This window comes from Myripristis murdjan, chromosome 15 (genome assembly GCF_902150065.1).
Source record: "Myripristis murdjan chromosome 15, fMyrMur1.1, whole genome shotgun sequence".
Lineage (NCBI taxonomy): Eukaryota > Metazoa > Chordata > Actinopteri > Holocentriformes > Holocentridae > Myripristis > Myripristis murdjan.
Window position 1 is genome coordinate 10,118,023 of NC_043994.1, and position 18,604 is coordinate 10,136,626.

At 39.7% G+C, this 18,604-nt stretch overlaps 1 protein-coding gene across 1 annotated transcript in view; it reads left to right on the forward strand.

Annotated features, from left to right (window-relative positions):
- The window catches only part of LOC115372809 (contactin-associated protein-like 4), a 96,356-nt gene extending 80,359 nt beyond the window's left edge, over positions 1 to 15,997 (forward strand). The window contains exons 20-24 of the mRNA XM_030070948.1: positions 3,572 to 3,705; positions 5,219 to 5,306; positions 8,362 to 8,580; positions 9,854 to 9,925; positions 13,241 to 15,997. Of these exons, the coding sequence (XP_029926808.1) occupies positions 3,572 to 3,705; positions 5,219 to 5,306; positions 8,362 to 8,580; positions 9,854 to 9,925; positions 13,241 to 13,437 (710 nt within the window). The 3' untranslated portion in view covers positions 13,438 to 15,997. The remainder of the gene's footprint in view (positions 1 to 3,571; positions 3,706 to 5,218; positions 5,307 to 8,361; positions 8,581 to 9,853; positions 9,926 to 13,240) is intronic.
- Positions 15,998 to 18,604: the final 2,607 nt, after the last annotated feature.

Here is an 18,604-nt window from a genome sequence, read left to right on the forward strand (position 1 = left end):
TTTATAAGCTGGTTCTAACCAGCTGTCATGCTCCTCTATGGTATTCTTGCTCTTGTTAAGTGAATTATCTTTCAGTAATACTTGTCACATGGGCTAGGCTATGTGAAATAGACATGTAACATGCCCACTAATTATGTGATCACTTGGAAGGGACTGTAATAACTTGAGTTATCACATTAATTGTAGCATTGGGCACTGGCAAGGACCTCATTATGCAAAACATTTCACAATATGTGTGTCATGACAGAATAATTTATCTCAAAACATCGCAAAACTCCTGTAAATATGTAAATAGATATTAAAATGCAACCCACTGCATACAGCTTATATGATAAGGAGGTGAAAAGCTATCAGAATACTGTTTCAGCAAAGAGAGGTAACTCCTGCACACTTTACTCAAACACCACAAATATTTTACTGACGTCAGTGTTTCAATCCAACTTGGATCTTCACTTGGTCAAAATGTTCAGGTCAAAACATTTTGACCTGACCAACATCTAAGTCAAAGCAAAATATCTTCAATAAAATATTTGTGGCTTGGAGTAACATGTACAGGTGTTTCTTTTGTTCTCTGACAAACTGACTCTGAATAATTTAATTCAAAATATCCATTCCAAAATGGCAAGACTACATCCTTTCTACATTAATTCAGCTTTTTTTGTTTTGTTTTGTTATGTTTTTTGCACTATTTTTGTTCCCATACATGTGCATAAAGACTCAGGTATGCAGAAACTGTCCTTTTGCATTTTGCAGTACTATGAAACTGAGAAAAGCAAGTAATAGTAATTCTTAACATGTTTGGTGTTTTTACTTGATAACTGAATCTTGATAATCGACTATCAAAATTATAATCAATTAATTTTCTGTTGATCGACTGGCAGGGTGCTGAAGAAGTACCGAGTACCGTCTTGATGTGCTTCGTGCAACTAATGGTGCCTATATAGAGGTGTATTAAATGAGGCAAAAAAAAAAAAAAAAAATTCAATATCTACTCCTTATTTTATAATAATTACCACAGATTTGTCTATTCATTTGCTTTTGTAATAAATTTGTTAAATCGTAAAGAGACTTTATGGACACCCTGTATTTTGTGATACTCAGCTGTATTCTCTTTTTTTTTTTTTTTTTTTTTTCTTGAACAGCTATAATTAACCAGTATAAGTACTCCATCATCAGTTTAAATATGTTAAATCTTAAATGCACTAAGGTTATTATATTATACAGCCACCTGTTACATCAGTAAGCCATATTACATGTTATTACATTTTTCCTTTTTTTTTTTTGGAATATTATCACTTGCTGTACACTTGCCCTCTGGTGATCAACAGCACATAACGAGTGAACACAATAGGCAGACTTTGTGGCTGTGTGAAAAGTCCGTCTCTCCCTGTTAAACGTCTACTCTCTCTTTACACACACACACATACACACACACACACCTACACACACTCTGTATCTAATCAACTTGTTGTGAGTTCCGCCAGCCGGGTGTTGAGCCAGGTAATTTGAATTCGAAAGGACAAAGAAGGCAGATGAACCTATTATACACAGCACTCCAACTAGATTCGCTGTAAATAGACTGTGAATGTCTTAATAACTCAGACTAGAGGAAGCTGACGGACAGCGGGTCATTAGTGTTGCCATGGCAATCAAGTAGTCGTCAGGTAACTGCTCTTAAATTGAAGCACCTAATTAAATCGCTGGCAGAGGTTTCTCTCGGCTGCTCTAACCGTGTCCTCACGCTGGAGAGACGTGGTTGATGTGTCGCCCTGTGCTGACTGATTGTGGGAGGAGTGACAGGCACCAATTAGATATATAATTATATATATGATAATTATAGCGCTCTGCAGCTACAAAGTTTTGAACATATATATCATGTATTTTTCACTTCTCTGATACTGCCTTTTACAATATCAGCGCTTTGATGAGTTAACCTAGCCTGCTAGCACAAAGCACAAATTGAGGGGCTTACCTTTGTCCCCAAAAACACGTGGAGCCGCCTCTGATTTACTCCTCTAGTCTGTCAAATAAAAACTACAGAGCACTGGGAAGACTGGAATTACTGTACTGAAGCTGTTGTCAGCCACACTGAACTATTGCACTATAGGAATCTCTATTTGCTGCAGCTTGCTACAAAAAACAGTCAAGTGATTATAATTGTGATTACTAATTAGTAAAAGCATGAATAAAAATGTATTTACTTATATTCTCAAATCAATTCAGTTTCAATTCAGAGAGGCTTTCTCGGCATTGGAAACAGACTTTTACATTGCCACAGCAAGAGTGAAATAAAAACAACAAAAAGTGTGCATTTAACAGTGGGAATGCTGTTAAAATTATGTATAGATACAGATAAGTAAAAATATCTCTCTCTCTCTCTCTCTCTCTCTCTCTCTCTCTCTCTCTCTCTCTCGCCCCCTCAGCCTCACCATACACAAACCTCTACTATCCCAGTCAGTCACTGAGTACCTAGAACAGTCTGTGCCCTCGCCAACATTACATGCTTTTACCATCATTATGCAGGATGTGCTCACATGATGAGAAGTTTTCTCCCCTCCGCAGGAAATATGGGAATGTAGTGAGTCATAATTCTGATACACGCCAATGACTATGCTTCTGCACAAAGTGACAATTTCTGTGCGCCGTAAAATGGCAAATGTGCTTTTGAAGAAAGCCTCATTTCCTATCTCTTCTGTTCATCCGCAAAGCCTGTAGACATCACAGGGCATTCATCTTAATACCATGAAATTATCCATCTTAAATGCCATGGAAATTATAAAAATTAAGCAGATTCAGTGTGGCATTATTGATGGGACTTAGCTCTAATCCTCTTAATACTGAATTGTTTTCAGTTTATTAATTCAGCTGCTGCATGCCCTGGAACATCCAGATCTCTTTTCAGTGAATATTTTCAAAGATACAATATGATCAAAGCAGACGATAGGGACAAGGACAGCTTCACTAAAGAAAATACTTGAAAAAAGATTTCAACAATTCTCTTTATACTATAAATACTTAAAGAGGAGTTATTCTTAGCAATTATCAGTAATGAAATGCCAATTTTAGAAGTTGAAATAGTGCTGCATGTTGAATTTGTGATGTTTTAAGTAACTTACTGCATGTTTTTAGATGATAAAGAATTGTAATGCACTTCTGTTCATGCTGGGTTAATATTAATGCTATATGCCATGACAAAAGCTTTGTATATCCTAATAATTTCCAAGACGATTATAATACTCTGTTTGTAGGCAGAAGACAATACTTGAACTATCTCTGTGGGGAAATGTGGTATTACAGAGGTTTAATTTCTATGTTGTAAAGTGGTTCTGTGTTTTTCTGTGTGTCGTCAGTGCAGTGTGCAGTTTTTTGGGATGGACTTGTGGCTCACCTGGTAGAGCCCGTGCCACGTTTCGAGGCTGTGACAAAGACAAAGCCTCAGTTCTGGGCCAAGCTCTCTCCCCTGTCTTTTGTGTTTCTCCTGAATAAAGCAGAAATGCCAAAAAAAAAAAAAAAAAAAAAAATCTTGAAAAAGCAACAATAATGTGCTGTTTTCTGGTTTGTGTGAGTGAAGACAAGCTGGAGGTGAGGTACAAGCTGGATAGCAGCAGGGAGGCTGAGGTGCTGAGGAGCAGAGTGAGGAGCCTGGCCAACGGACAGCTACACACCGTCACCATCAGCAGGCTGGCAGACACTGTCTCTGTCCAGGTAACACACAAACACGCTCACACACACACATACACAGTGTAGTATGTAAAAACACCATGTTGTTCACCTCAGCCAAGACTAGGGCCGGAGTCAGCCTGGTCCTCTCAGCAGTCAGTCTCTGTCACACCTGATTTCCGCTGCCAGTGGGTACAGCTGCATTAAGACAGCAGGAACAAACCGCAGGAAACACTCTGTTAAAGCCTGAGCTGTACCCATTTAAAAAATCTCTCTACGACAAGTTAACACTGTTAACAATTTTTTTTTTTTTTGGTTATGTACATTGCACTTCTGGGCCTATTTTGTTGCCTGGTGCTGAATTTTTATGGTTCCTGTGGGTACATGGCAAAACACAGACAACATGCATATGATGCCGGATATTTCCAGAGCAGCTGCAGTGGCTTTTGATACCAGCAATGTTTGAGCTATCAGCAGTAAACATCAGGTTTTGCTGCAGCTTTTTTCCAGACTCATCATTTTGCACTGATACTCTGTAATCAAGGGGGTGTCTTCTATCACAGAAGACGCAAAGAGACCAATTTCTCCACTGACAAGCCTGAACAGACCAGAGCGTGGCCAGAGGATATACAATATGTTTTAAGTAACAGGTGCAAATCTCAGTTATTCTCAATGGGAAAAGAATCTCACCTCTCTTTCTCATCCTAAGATAACAATATCACTCTCTTCACCTACATACAGAACATACAGCTGAATGTAACATGCCAATCTCGGGGTTGTTGAAAGGCATTCTGGGAATTACACAAAGTCACAAGCTGAAGTAGAAGTACACAAAGCACAAGCTGAACACATTGAGTACACCTGAAAATTGAACTACAGGGTGTCATCACAAAATAATTTCTGGAATGCACTGTAAACTACAGACTGTTGATATTTATAACAGAGCAGAAGATCCTCCAAGGGGGATTTTTACTTAAATGCTGCCTGGATCCAGCCTACTGACTCACTAAATTGCTAACAGCATCCACTGAAATGTAAACCAAGTCATAAAATCTTTGCAGTCAGAGTATGACGGGTGGTGTTTCCAATATGAGATATACACTGTTTGAAAACAGCGATACCTACTCACAGATAACATTTTATAACAAATTACTACACCAGTTATGATAGTTTTAGTGGGTACTAGATGCAACAAAATGATAACACTTCAAGACTTGGTCTGTTATATTTTAGTGAGAAACACTGAGTGGTAAAGCAAAGATAGTCAGAGAGTTTCTACTGTAAGATATTGATTCACAGTTACCAGGATTATTCCAGTATGAGCTGCAAGTAGTGAATTACTTCCCAGAGCACTGGAGTTGCTTCCAAAATGAGAAAAACACCAACTAAAAAATGCAGCATCTACCCTGACAAAATAGTTGCTGGCATCAAAGTAAAACTCATGAAACGCGGGAGACGTTTACTTGCAAACTATTATAAATTATTATCTGCTGAAATATATTCATTTATTTATTTATTTTCTCTCGAGCTTCGAGTGAAAGACTTAATTTTCTTCCAGATTGACCAGAATGCCAGAGAGCACTTCAACCTGACCTTTGATGTGGAATTCAATGCCGTCAAGTCGCTGGTTTTGGGCAGAGTGCATGGTAAGTGCGGTGGCTGTAAAAGCCCAGACAAGGCCTTTCTAGTTTCAGAGCACTCAGACAGACTCATTTCCCTAACAGCATTGAGATGTTTGCCTTATGTGACAATAACATATTCTGGAGCTTTCATCATGCCGGGTGAATCCCTGGAACAGCAGCTAACGAACAGACATCGGAATAAATGTACCTGGAGGTCCTACTGCTGAGATGTAACATTATTCACGCCTACTGGTGGCCTGGACAAAGTGTGTTTAGGACTGGAGGGTTGCTGGTTTGAATCCCCTCCATGAATGTTAATATCAGTGCAGGGAAAGTGAATGAGAATTGCCCTGGCAACCCTCCACAATAATATGGTGTGCTTGATTATTGGAGTGAGTGAAATAACACTGACTTATTGTAACTAGGAAAATATTTACAAGGATACAAGGACGTTTGTCATTATACAACAAGTTGTATAGTGAAATTAAAATGTGGTTCCCTCTTGACTGATCCATTTAATTCATGCATTGACTTACACTCTACACTTAGAGGGCTGTCACACCTACGCTTCCCTTGCTTTGGTCCGATTCAGGTGCACAGTTGCTTTTTCTGGTGCATCATTTGCGAGATCTGGTTGGTGCAGACACAGTCCTTTCTGTGTGGAGTTTGCATGTTTTTCTTGTGTCTGTGTGGGTCCAAAGACATGCAAGGCAGGTGAACTTGAGATACTGAATTCTCCCTAGGTGTGAATGTGTGCCTGAATGTGTTTGTCTGTCTGTCTGTCTGCCCTGTGATGGACCGGCGACCTGTCCAAGGTGTCCCCCTGCCTTCCGCCCAGTGAGCGCTGGGATAGGCTTCAGGCCCCCACCCCCACATATATTTGTGCAAAAACTACAATAAAACTACAATGTGTATTACAAAACAAACTAAAACAAAGTTAAATTCAAGAGAATAATGCATTAGTTTTTGTCTTTTAATGCAAGATGAGTCTTCACTAAACCATAACAAGGAAGTTCAGCAACCACTTACAATCTATTACAGTCTAAAATTTGAAACAAAATCACACTAAATTAAAACCTTTAAACTACCCTCGGCACCATGTCCTCTACTTATCATAAAATGACTGACCACCAATGTCAAACACAACTTTTGTAATGAAAACCCTCTTTCACTGACCTTTGATGGAAACTGCAAAGGACTATTGTAAATGTCAACATTAAAAGATGTAGCTGGTGATTCAAATGTCGTAATCATATTTTTACCCCCTTGTTCGTTTTCCATTTGGGTGTGTGAAACCAATCCATACCACACAGATTGGTGTTAAACTTGAGGGTTGATTTGTACCATAACTCAAGTGAATTAGGTCTGAAAACAACCTTAGAAAGTCACTGCGCTCCTTCCTGGCATGTGGATGCCTGGACCCTGCAGTTCGGGCGTCCACATGCCAGGAAGCGCTTGTGTCAGAGCTGGTGATTTCTAACGGACTGCCTGGTGAACAAGCACACACTGTACTTCCTTTATGCAGGGCTTTTAGGGCTAAAAGCTAAAAGCATTGCACACAAAGAGACACAATAAACACACACACACCCTCATACCAAGCACCTAATAAAGATTTTAATAAGTAATAAAAGTGCTTTTTGAGGTATAAACAAGTTCTTTATTGCCAAGTACAGAACTTCCCAGTACCCACTTACAATACTGGACAGTTTTTAAAGACATGCAGAGAGATGAAATGTCAAGGCCAATGCTCATTATAGAGCCAGTAGTCTCTGCCAGGCAGTCTAATTGGTCAAAGATGCATTCCAAATAGGCTCCTAATTGCCTTATTGGTTACTCTGCCGACTCAGCAAGACGGCCGGTGCTCCATCTTTCTTGTTTTCCCCTGTATTTACTCTTTTATATGTACAAACCTTGGAAGAAGGTTTTTTAGACAGTACATACACCCGAGTAGACATCGTATAAAGCCCATAACGCCCTTAAGGGTGGTCTTTCCGGCAATTACAGATACTTCAGAGATGCCAACAATGCTCGTCTGCACCTCATACTTATTGCATCACCTTTAGACCCATAATCTGGTACCTCCTGGGCACGACTGCTATATTACTGCATTATTTGTTCTCGGAAGCTGCAGCCGTGTAGCAGAGGGTTTTGGTGCAATCATGTATGTTTTATGGCAGAGGTGAACAGCACAGTTTTTGCTCCTGATTCTTTCCACCTCAGCGGGAAAAATACACAGCTCTGATAAAGTGTCCAAAATATTGTGTGGAGAAGAGAAAGGGACATTAACGCAGGAACACTTGGCTGAAAAACGTTTTCCTTTCAATGAAAAACTGCCCTCTCTTTTGATGTAGTCATAGTCATGCAAAGTGCTGTCGTCATTATTGTACTGCCATTATTTCATGGTATCACCAGTGTGGGCTGAGTCATGCTAGACCAGGATGTCTGCCTGCACAGTTTAACCTTCCCTGCATGGGAGACTATTCTGCCTCCACTTTGTGTCCTCTGCTTCTGCGGGACAGGTCTGAATGCCTTGGGCACCTGCTAAACAGATAGGACATGTCATGTCCACAGTGTAATTAACTTTGCTATGACCTACTTATGTTCTCTTTGAACAAGTGCCATCAGAGCCTGTTAACAAGATGAGAGGCTAAGGCACCTCTCTGACCCCGGTGTAGCTCTGCCACTGCAAAGCCACTGTAGAAAGTAATGCCCAGTTCATTTGCCATCAATTGATTAAACTGAATGGGTGACATTTTTAGGTAAAGACAATTTTTTAATGACGCGCAAAACCACTATGAGAAGTGTTTCTTCAAATGTTGTTGTAAGTTATCAATTATTATTGTATGCTATTCACTGAGCTAACAGACTCAATTTGCTGTAGATGCATAGTTTAGTTGGTTTTCATTTGTAAATCTCTAATCGCAGATGCTTTACTGATGTAATTGTCAGAAAAATCAAACATGACAGCCAAAGATATCAGCAGTATCAGGCAGTTTACAAACAGCACCTTTTGGTTATGGGATTGAAACGATGGTTAGTGATTTTTCCCTGCCTCTTCTCTCATGCTCTCTCTGTCTAGACTCGGGTGATTTGGATCCAGAGCTGGCCAGGCCTGCTTCACTAGGTTTCACAGGCTGTCTGTCATCAGTCCACTTCAACTCCGTCAGCCCTCTGAAAGCTGCTCTGCTCCATCCAGACAGCAGCCCTGTCATCATCACGGGCCCACTGGCTCAGTCCAGCTGTGGATCCTCCACTTCAGCCAATCCCTACGCAGCAGAAACCACACACCACCTATCAGGTAAGAGGGGAAAGGCTGTTTTTGTATGTTGGGTTTATTGACAGCTGAGGTTTCTTAGTCTCTGAGAAAGTTTACCTGGGGGTCAAAATATGGTGCTGGGTGGAGTGCAAAAAACAACATATGGTGTTTGTACAGCAGCTTATTACAACCTGTAGTTACAGTAGTGGTCCCGTCTGGTGTAGTATGAAGAGAGCAACATAGTCTTTGTAAGGAGGCTGGTGGGGTGAGAGATGGGTCAGTCAACAAGTCTTTCACTGACCTATTTGGTCACATGGAGGACTTGTTGAAAACTTATTGATTCTCTCAGAGAGCAAGAGTCAGAATAATAAGCATTTTAGGTGATATCATACTGTATGTTCGTGGACATAAGTGTAGATGTTTTACGAGCTCCTAGAGATGTACCAGCTGCGAAGAATTTGCACTCTTGACCTGTCTGCTCTGAAACCAGCTAACAACCTACACAGAAAGCCATATCCAAGTACAGGTTCTTTTTTGATGAGCTGTTGGTAGATTTTTTTTTCTCCAAAGAGCTTGAAAATATAGTCTAAAATAGGCACAAATTCTTAGAGTGGGTACGGTTACAATTACTATTCACATTTGGCAGACGCTTTTATCCAAAGCGACGTACAGATGAGAGTTTTATACACCACGCCACAAACCAGGTGTAAACGAAGTTAGAGGCTATCCAAATTGAATGTTAATAATAATGCACAGCAATTTCACACAAATGACATCGGGTGCAAATCTTCTGGTGCACCGGAAATTATTTGTCATTTATTTCTCGAACAGGGAGGGGAGTCTCTGTTGGCATTTCTTTTCCCCGTGTTCATTTTCATGCAGCTTATTGCTGGTGTAGAGTCCTATAGAGATGTACACTGCTATCCAGTGGGCCTTATCTGCTCTGACTAATGATGCCATATCTCCCCATATTATCCTGTTCCCCTCTACATCGCTCTCTGTCCACTCTGCAATGTTTGTCTTCCTCTTCCTCTATTCTCATCACTTCTCCTGTAATTTCTGCACTTCCCCTCAACTTTCTTAGTTTCCTTGCTCTGTTCTGCTCTACTTCTTTTCCCCTTTTCCCTTTACCTCATCTGTGTTGCTCTTCCTACTCTCCTGTGATGCTTGTCTTGTTTTCCCTGTTGTATGGCTGTACTCTGCGTATGTTCTCATCTCTCCCTTTTGCTCTTCTCCTTCGCTTCTGCTTTCCTCTCCTTCTTTTTCATTTTTTTCCCTCTTCTTCTTCTTCTCTCTCTCTCTCTCTGTGCTGCAGACCAGTCTGGTTCAGTGGGTACAGGGCAACCTTTAGTCAATGCCATCAGGAGTGACTCAGCTCTAATTGGAGGTACTGTAAAGGGAGCATGTTTCACTGTCATACTGCAATACACCATTGATATTAGACTCCATGATGTTATAATGCAAATACACAATATGTATTAAAATATAAGAGATTACACATAGCCCCCAGTCATGAGACAGTTAAAACACACTTACAAAAATTGCAGTTGAGGTTTTGAGTCACCTCAAGACAAAAAAAGCAATAATCATAAAAAATAAAATAAAATAAAATTATAAAACATGCTTTTGAAAATAGTATAATACTTTTATGGAAATGATGAATGATCTTTTTGTTTGTGTGTGTTTGTTTGTTTTGATTTACTTTGTTTTTTTGTTTTTTTGTTTTTTTTTTCCCCAAAATGCATATACTGTATAGCAATTTAAAACCAGTCAATTGTCCCTGAAACAGCCTGACTCTTTTGTCTGAGTGCACAAAAGAGTACACCACCACTAATTAGATTCCAAATCACTTTTATCTCCAAGTACAATGAATGAACAGATTTTTTTTTATTGCTGGCATCAGTGCAGAGACCTTTTAATGGTCAGAATTGGCTTGGGGGCTTGGGGAAAATGAGCAGGCTGCACCATTAGCGGTGGTGTGTCTGCAGTCCAACGGCCTGTTGGGCCACTGGCCAGTTGCTTATACTTACCAGGTTCATTTTGTAAGCTATAGTAGTTAAATTAAAGGCAGTAGTAGAAGTGATTGTTTGGTCCCCCATTGTGTTTTCCCATTTTAATTTGTCCTATAAAGAGTCACTCCATTTCCTCTGCTTTTGCCTCAGGGGAAATGAAGACACCGTAGTATGGGAGGTGGGATATAAGTGCTAAAGTTGTGCTGGAAAAATTCCCAATAGATTGTCTCACAGACTAAAGCAGACAGTGATTCATATCTAAGAGAGCAAAACTTAGGTAGACATGTCTGACCATTTGCATTTTGTTAAAATGAAACACTTATTTTGTTCTGCAACTTGAAATGAAATTAGCTGGACTGTCTTACAGGCTTACAGGAAAAATGATGCTCAGGTTTCAGGAGCAGTCATAAACTTTGTGCTCATCTTAAGCTTATCAGATTTTTTTTTCATCCTGAACCAGGAAGAGGTGCTGGTGATTCAGACCTTCTCCTTCTGCAGTATGAAATGACACACAGGGCACTGAGCTGTGGGAGCATTATTTGATGAAAATGTCCGTGGAGCTTGCAAGTTTGTGGCAGCAGCCTGCGGGCGTTGTCCCTAATAATCCCCACAGCTCCCCAAACAGCATCATGCAAATGTGAAGGCACACATTTGCATCGTGGGTCAAAAAATCAGGATTTACCTCATTACTCATTTACCTCATTACATTTTCCACACCAAGCTAGCTGTTATAACAATAGCGAGAATATGATCATGGTGCATTATGCAGAATTAAATTTAGGACTGCTCACACTCAACTGTCCTAAAAAAAATGGAATAGGCACAGCATTTTTTTTGTTGAGACTAAAAGGATTTCATCATTAGACCAACAATGAGGACCCTGTAGGTCACTTTCACACCTGCTGTGTTTAGTTTGGTTGAGTCCAACCCTGGTCCTTTTCCCCCCTTGATGTGGTCTGTTTGTGTAGTTGAAAACACTCTAACTGAACCCTGGTGTGCACCATTTGAAAAAGGCGGTCTTGGATCAATTCCAAGCAAACTCTGGAGAGCTTCATTTGAAGTGAGAGAAGTATCTCCAGCCTCGGCAGTCGGTACCAGGATCTGATGACAGCGTGACAGAACAGCATCGTCTCTGATCAGACTCTTATCAGTCTCTCACGTTCTGTTTCCTTAATCTTCCTTTGATACACAGACAAAAGGAGGATCATAAACGATAAGGTCCATGGTTCAGGATATTCTTGTTTTATAAACGGAACCTTTTCTCTTTACACACTTTCTTCTCTGACCAGTAACAGTCACAGCATGTAAACCACATCACTTTGGTTCACATGCTGTGAGCCACTTTTCTTTAGGCACTGTCAAAGCCAACCCAACCAAGAGAAAGAAATAACAATGTAGCACACAACCTGTTACTCTGGACCATGGAAACTGACTATTAGGTGGGAAAGCGACCTTAGACTCAACTCAACGAAAAACATGGAATAACCACAAAATGTGATGGTTGAGTCTGCAAGGTTCTCATTAGCTATGATTACATGGAGCCTAATATTTTGATTAAAGTCATTTGAAACACCCAAACGGAATAAAAATGCTCCATATAAACATCTCAGTGAGAATAAACAGACCGAAAATGACTGAAATTGCAATCAGTTGCAGAGGGGTAGTTTAAACCTTTTCATAAACCGATCAGGAGAATTAGTACCGTGTAAATAATTTCAACTGATTACTTTCTGGCTGCGCTCTTTCAGTTCATCCACTGATGTCTGGTCTCAGGAGCAGGCATCATAATAAAGAGCTTTCATCCAACAGGTTGTCTTTTTCTAATTTAGCCTATTGTGGTATTCACCAGCTTGGTTCTAATGTTGCGTCCAAGCGTATGATTGTCGCTCTATCTGAATAAACTTTTCTCTGTTATGAGGACAAAACATGCAGGACAGGTGTGTGCTCACCTGGGCTGCTCAGCAAACTCCTGTTTATTCACAGAGTAAGACAAATCACAGCAAGAGGAAAAACTGGGGAAAAAAAGAGAGTACCACCCGTCCCTAAATTGGGTCTTCCAGCAACACTGACTGAAGCACTGCAGCATGCACTTGTGTCATATGTGACATCACATGGGGTTAAAGGTCAAAAGTGGGTCAAAGTTCAACATTGCATTAATTTGCATAAAATTTTTAATAATGTTGTCAGGCCCCGTATGTGCTAACAAGTTAACTTTGACAGCGGTAGTTATGTCCATGACCTAGTAATCACTCTGCATATGTCACACAGCTGTTTTGATTGAACACGTCGTATTAGATCACGTCACATGTACACAGTTGACCCCAAATCTTCAATCAGAATGATTTCAGTCAGAATGAAAAAATGCATAAAACCGTCAGTTTGATTCACTGATTATTTTACCATTTTTTTGTCAGTCCAAATGCTCCTCACTTCAATCAACCATCAGTTTTTCCTAGTGCAACAGTGCAATGAAGTGGTAAAATATATTTTGTGGTCCTTTTTTTTTTTTTAAATCATTTTGGAACTCAGAAAAAGTCTCCATTCACTCCAGTTGAAGTGAAGCTAGCTTGCTGTGTGTTATACTGGCATATAAACTTCACCAACCACATCAGGGTGAGTAGATAAAGACCAACCATTCACTTTTGGAAGTGAACTATGGCCTTAAATCTTCCCATTTATCCTGTTTGCAGGTGTGATCGCGGTGGTGATCTTTGTGACTGTGTCTGCGCTGGCAATCATGGCCAGATTCCTCTACCGAAGGAAAGGGACATTTCAGAGCCAGGAGGTAAAAGGAGTAAAACGCGAAGACAGCCCAGAGTTGCCGTTCAACAGCCAGGCCAACTCCCAGAACGGTCCAAGCGAGAGCCAAAAGGAATATTTCATTTAGGGTGGAGTGCTGACCCACCGATGACCTGGCAGTGTTGGAGCTGAGCAAACAGACAGAGATGCCTTGCCGAGCCTCAATGCTTTACACACAAACAAACGAGAAAAAAAAAAAGAAAAAAAAACTCCACCCACTGCAGTAGTGGTTCAACCTGACTGGAAAATGAAAAAATGAACAATTCACTTGTGTTTTTTTTTTCTTCTTTTATTTTCGGTGGTTGTATTTTTGTAAAGAGTCTATATAGCAGCACAGATGCAACGTGTTGAATTTAAAAGGTGTTGATACTGTCAGCTGAACAGTTGTAAATATTTGATCATGTAAATGTTAAGACGATGACTTTATAACAATCTCTATCTTTCTCCGTCGTATTGAAATGTTGCAGATGATTCGATTAGCAGTGAGTGAAGAGAAGACAACTTTGTGGCGTCTTGGGTTGATTTATATGCATTTTCCTATTAGTATGATGACAGTTTGCTGTTTTGGCTATTAGAGTGTCTGAGCCAGGCTTGTTCTTGTCATAAACCATTTGGAGGCCACAGATGGATTAACACAGGTATTTCTTTCTTTGTTTAAGTCTCTTTGCCCCTTTATATGACAGCAGAATATGTCATTTCTAGTTTTATAAAGCTCCTACTGAAGTTCTTTACATTTTATTCTAATTTTAAGACACTGTTTTTTTTTTTCTTTATGTTACAACTTGAAGCAAAGCTTAGCCTATTTCTCTTTTCCCTGTGGCTTACCTCCTGCCAGCTCTCAAAACGGCTCTGAGCGGCAAAGCTTTTGAGACAGACACCAGCACCGCGGACTACAAAATACTCTGGCTGGCTGTCTTCCCCCCCCCCTCATTCCACACCAAGATCTTTAAAATATCTTTGAGATGCTAATCTGAGTTTTTCTGATGGGCAGAGCGATAATCAGAAATTAAGATCATATTGGAGCACCGGACAAGGAGATGTGGATAACATGAAAACTGGCCATTCTGACATGAGTGTTGTACATTTAACTGTTTGTATTCATGTATAAAATTCTGTTCAGCCACAGCCGGCAGTGTAAATAGGCAGAGAATAAGGTTTACCTGTTTATCAAACACACCTCGCTGTCTCCTTGCTAGTTTCCTGGAGCACAGATTTAAAGTGGGGACTTGAATTTTAATAGGAGCTTGTTTAAAAAAAAAAACAAACAAACTCAAAAGTACATTTTTCCACTTGTTTGTTGGTTTTCCTGTGGCCAGATTTTATTCTATTTTTCAGGGAGGAAATTCTTAAAAATACCTTGATAATTTATGAAAAACATTGTCTGCACATAGTCGATTCATATTGTGCATCCTGAGCAATGCAGTTCCCCTGCATTAGGCAAACAACGTACACTGCACCAAAAAGGCTGTCCATATGGTTATGTTGGAGCCAAACATGCGTAAAGTGACATGTTAAACAGTGAAATGACATGAAATGAATACTATGAACTGAAAAGATGCATATGCAGTTTTGTACCATATTTTCACTGTTATTTATGCATAACAGTGCAGGAAATAAGGAGCCTGAATCTTAAAATTTTCATGGAGAGGAACACTAAACCCCTGCTTATGTAAAAAAGGTTGCCAAGTTTTGTTCTTACCCTCGGTGGTGAAAGCATAATTCCAGCTATGGTGAATGTTAAGCCCATTTTTCAGCGTGCTCTCTCTCTCACCTGTGAGATCCCTGCATTTTTGTCTTTTTCATTTGTTTTTTATTTTCATTGAAACCTGTTACTAGAGGTATTTCAGATATCCTCCCCCACAGTGTAGTACATCTAAATTTTGAAACAGGTCTCAGAACAGATTAGAATCATGCACCGAACGTGAATTGGAGTAGAAAGGACTCCAATTCACGTTCACAGCAGTATAGCAGGATGGTCGGAGCGGCAGCTATTTTTGTATGCATCATTGCCACTGCAAAGAACTGTGGCCATTGTACCAGGATAACTTCTGTATAATCCAACTTGCAGCAAGTGGCTGACTCACTGAGGTGAGGTTTCGCAGCAGTGATCAAATGAGCAGTGGAGTGTGGAGCATGGAGAGGCTCCTCGTGCTGCTGGAGCTAGACCTCCTGGTGGTAACTATTAACGCTGATCACTGCTTTTAGCAAGCAGCCACAGCACAGCACACCTTCTCAGCTCTCAGGCTAGGGTGACACGCCGACTTGCGTTGTCACTGTTTGCGTTGATGATGTTAAAAAAATGAGACAGAACATCCTGCATGCATGCTGGGAGGATATAATGCTTTATTGGAGGGTGTTCCACCACTGAACATCCAATAACTACTGTATTATACAACCCATAACAGTAGCCACAGCAACTAACCACAACCACCATTTCATCCTGTACCAGCCAAATGATCATTGCAAACAGTTCAGTGAGCATTATACTCTATTCAAATTCTGTGAAGTCACAATTTTTATTATCAATAGGTCCAAGTGATTTGCATCTACATGTTGAAGAATAAAACTTTATTACTTAACACTTAACATAACCTTCCTGCTGGCTGTAGTGATGAGAAACTCACCATTCTGCTGCAGGTGTAAACCCAGGAAAATGCATACATGCATTCAGAGTCTCTTGTTATTGTGAGCATTCATTTAGCCTGAAATGACATCGTGAATGCCGAGTTAGCAGTTGAGTCATGTTGATAGATAAAGTTGATATGCAGTCTTTCACAACATTTTTTTGGATTGTAAAATGTATTTTATTTACTGTGAGTTTCCTAATTTCAAAAAAGGCATTTATAATGGTGTTTTTTTTGTTTTGTTTTTTTTTAGAATGTTTTTTTAGGTTTAAGGAAAGTGTCCTGTTGGACTGTGTTGAAGGCTGGCAAGAAGTTGCAGCAGAGCGGGAAGTTTCTTGTCACTGAAGCCAGCGGTTAATTTGTGCTATAATCATGGACATCAACAGTTTAATATGGTCTGGGTTGAAAAATACCACACTGCTCGGATACATGCATTAATTAAAGAACCTTCAAATGGAACTAGATAAGGACTTCTACAAAAAGCAAAGTTTTATTCTTTTCAGTGTTTTTGGGCAAGGCCTAGTATCCATTAGCTAGTTTACCATCTATTTATTAAAAAAAAAAGTGAAAGTGAATGGCCTCTAGAAGTGCAGAGATAAGGCACATCATGATAACTGCTTCTCTCATAAAAGCATGTAAATTAGAAAAATAAGTTTTTTTGTAAAGCCACACTGGAAGCTGGGTGCAACATTCACCATGACTGCAGTTATTCTGTATGGTTCAGTCTTCAGGACATCGGGCCACTCTGCCACGTCAGTGATGCTTTGATGCATGCAGTGGGACCTGCACAATATGTGGACAGTGTTATGAAAAACCACTGGACATGTGAAACCCTGGCATCTAATATCAGCACACAGGACAAGACATAAGAACAGCTTTATACAGTATGAACAGTTTTCTGGATGTCACATTAAATTGTTCTAATGAATAAATCTCTGGTTTGGACTGACTGGTTTCTTCTCCTGCAGTGTGTCAGTTTTCATTTGAATTGTGCTGAACTATGATGACATCACAGTATTTACTGTTTTGGTGAATAATTAATATACCAGTGAGTTTCAGTGACCTGCCATAAAGTCAATCTAGATTTGAATCTATGTGGATATTTTGGTAGCCAGAAAAGTTCCCGTCGGTGAAAAAAAAAAAAAAAAAAAAAATTAAAAATCTATACTTTTTCTGGGTCAAGGTTGATCTTTCTTTTCTTTTCTTGTCATCCAAAACTGCTGAATAGCATTTTTACTCTGTACTTGCACTGTTAAGTAAGAAATTTGCTCTTTCTCTATTAAATTTTGCTTGATTTTTTTAAAATGATGGAGTCCAAGTACAGTATCCATTGTAAAAAGTCTTTGTCAGATGCTACACAGTAGGTATTTTGCACCCATCCATTCATTTGTCCCACCTGCGTATTCCTGTGAATAGGTATATTATAATATACATTTTATAATAGACTACTAATGTGGGGTTTTGTGCTCTATTGATGACCAGATCATTCTTTGCACTTTTTTTAAAGTGACTAAATTTGAGCTTTTGAAACAGTTCTCTAATTAAATTATCTTTCCGGTAATGGCAAAATCTGAGCTCCTTTGTTAAATGAAGCTGAAAAACAGCAAGGATTTTCCTGCCAACAGCTAATTTAATTACCATAAATGTCCTTTTCTCAGTGTTAGCCCTCCAAAACTTTTTGGTAGATGAGTCTTTCTCTTCACCGTGTGACATTTGTGATGGGTATTAATATGCGTCTGTCTGCAGAGGAGAGATAACTTCAACGTCAAAAGCTTTGTGAAGCATGCAGGAGCTGCAGATGTCAAGCTAATTCTCTTCAAAGTCCCACCTAGCCTCTCGCCAAGCTTAAGCAATATAACACAGAGCATTGGACACTGAGCACTGATATGCGATCTGTGTCGTCCTCCCCCAAAACACACACACACACACACACACACATACACTGGACCTACATGGTCTGGATGACAATAACTGTGGTTGTCAGCCCGCTGTTTACCAAGTAGGATGCATCTGTGATCATCACATCATTGGAGCGGGGAACAACAGGACTCCTCCGTACTGACACATAAGAAGTCATCAGGATGGGAAAGACGTCATAATCACTTTAATTTTAGTATGTTCACATCCATAACTAGCACTGGAACTGATTTGGGGAATTTTATTTTAATATTACCACGTGTCAATCAAACTTTTACTGTGGCTGATGAGTTTGTCTGTTGAAGTCTTTAAATGTGACATCGCTTTATACCCCAAAACTACAGATTTTGGATCTCACCTAATGTAAAAATGAAAGCAAATGTGTAAAAAAAAAAAAAATCGTAACTCATACTTAGCATTCCAGTATGTGTATCTTTGCGAGGCGAGGATCGCAATGAGATGCAAGCAAAATAGTTTTTCAGTTTCAGTTCAGCAACGTCTTACGATATGTAATAACTTCATCATATGGCATTTTGTGTTGTGTTCAGATAATGTCAGATAATTAGCTGTTTGCACTGTCTTTGCTTTGAAGCAGCAAACATTGTTCTAGTATTAGCGGACTCTGTGATTACAAAGGCAGACACTACACTGTGTCAGTTTTACAATGGGAAACATCAGAACATCAAAAATGGTCTTTGGTAATGGCTAACAGTG